Raw genomic sequence first — 1,895 nt, 5'->3', positions numbered from 1 at the left:
ATATTTACTGTACAATATCTGGTGCATCTGTATCAAGCGTGCAAAACTAAATAGCCTTTGTGATCTAAATATTTCCAAATAAAAATGGGACAACTCTCTCCTTAGTATTTAATGACTGGCTAAGTAAATATACATGTTACTGTGTTAAATACCCTTATCTGCATACTCTTTAGGTCTGTATTTGGTTGCTCAAAACATATCAGAGGTGATGGGTAGTGGAATGAATCTCATCCCTTGACTGCCTTCAGCCTTAAGGCCACACACGGCCAAGCTTCTTTTTTTTTTTTTTTGATTTGCCCATAATTATTTTATTGACACTTTTATTGTTACAAAGGGAAAGTATGGTGTTGAGGATGTAAAAGGAAGGTCATGCACACAAGAGGACACAACATCACTTTAGATCTCAGGAAGCAGTAAGCATCTGATGGTTCTTTCGGGAAATAGCAAAAGGGGGAAAGCCAATAAAGAGAAAGACCAACTTAAGACAGACAAAAAGGCTAAAAAATGCAAACATCTTCCTGGAATCACAATAGAGAGGCTAATTAAAGCCATCATTTCATCTTTTCAGGGATCATAACGTCTGTGGGAAAAGAAAGATGGGAAGAATCAATTCTCTAGAGAATTAGGAGGGTCACAATGGCAACCCACTCCAGTGTTCTTGCCTGGAGAATCCCAGGGACGGGGGAGCCTGGTGGGCTGCCGTCTATGGCGTCGCACAGAATCGGACACGACTGAAGCGACTTAGCAGCAGCAGCAGCAGCAGCAGCAGCAAGATGAATGAGTAGAATTAGAAAGCCACAGACAGAAGTGAGAAAACAGCTGTGTTTAGGTTTTGGCAGGTGGGCAGGGGGTCATTATAATATCACAGATTTGTCACTTATTGAATCCAGCTACTAGAAGCCATGCTAGGCTCTTTACAGAATGATTTCTAGTTAATGCAACAACAAGGTAGCATTATTCCAGCCTTACAAGGACACGGGAGTTACAGTTTAAGTAGCTTGTCATGGTTGCCCAGCCAGCAAGTGGCACAGTCAGGAGAGGGACCCAAGCCTGCCTGGCCCTGAAGTCAGTGTTTTCCACATCCCTACTTCTCCAAGCTACAAATTTCACAAAGGATCTGAGTGAAGGTGACCTGGCAGTTTACACGGTCCCAGTAAAAGAGTAATAAGGAGATTCAGGTCTGACCAGGGTATGTCTAAGTTTCACAGGAGAATCATTGGATCCTGCTTCCTAGAATTTCTAGGGAATGCAAGGGAGAGAAGGATTATGGTGGAAGTTGATTTTGACTTGGGGATTTCTTGGCAGGAGGGAACTGGGAGGAGTCAGGCCCTAGGTTAGGTCCTAGGCAGCAATCCGGTAGTTGGGGTGAACCTGGGGCCTGACGTCGCAGACCATGCCGAGAAGCTGGGCCAGGACACGTTCACGGTTTCTCTGCTGGGAGCTCTGCATGCCCTGCACCTGGCGCCTTGTAGCCTGCTCCACCTCAGCTGACAAGTTCCCTTGGGAGCCCATGGCCTGGGGAGTGGGAGAAAGGGTGGAAGAGAGAAAAGAAAAAGCAGAAACAGAGAAAGAAGTATCCAGGCACGTGGAAGGAAGGGTCCTGGAGCAAGGCCAGGAAGCAAGGCCCTCTCCAGAGTCATGCCCACCCATGGAAATATCTAGATAGACACCACTCGCATCCATGGAAATATCTGGACACCAAAGAGACCAACATAATGCCCTCTCCTCTAAGATCTGACATGCAGCATCATCCTACAACAGACTGTAGGATCCTCACCATCCATGCCCATAAAACTCTGCCCTCCACCCCAAATGTCATCATACCCTGCATAGATCTCAGCCATCCCCCCACCTCCACCACCAGCTACACGAGTCCTTCAAAACTCCCAGACTCT

At 46.4% G+C, this 1,895-nt stretch overlaps 1 protein-coding gene across 1 annotated transcript; it reads right to left on the bottom strand.

The window, feature by feature from the left end:
• Positions 1-1,341: 1,341 nt before the first annotated feature.
• LOC104989294 (V-type proton ATPase subunit G 2-like) lies at positions 1,342-1,844 on the bottom strand. Its single transcript, XM_010840927.1, has 2 exons — positions 1,764-1,844; positions 1,342-1,515 (listed from the first exon to the last, which is right to left on the bottom strand). Exons 1-2 carry the CDS (start codon positions 1,842-1,844, stop codon positions 1,342-1,344), a joined length of 255 nt encoding a protein of 84 aa, XP_010839229.1.
• Between the last annotated feature and the right edge of the window lie 51 nt (positions 1,845-1,895).

Source organism: Bison bison, unplaced genomic scaffold, assembly GCF_000754665.1.
Source record: "Bison bison bison isolate TAMUID 2011002044 unplaced genomic scaffold, Bison_UMD1.0 scf7180017864149, whole genome shotgun sequence".
In the NCBI taxonomy this organism is placed as follows: Eukaryota; Metazoa; Chordata; class Mammalia; order Artiodactyla; family Bovidae; genus Bison; species Bison bison.
Note: the sequence above shows the minus strand (reverse complement) of the source record. Positions and strands in the feature narration are given on the sequence as shown.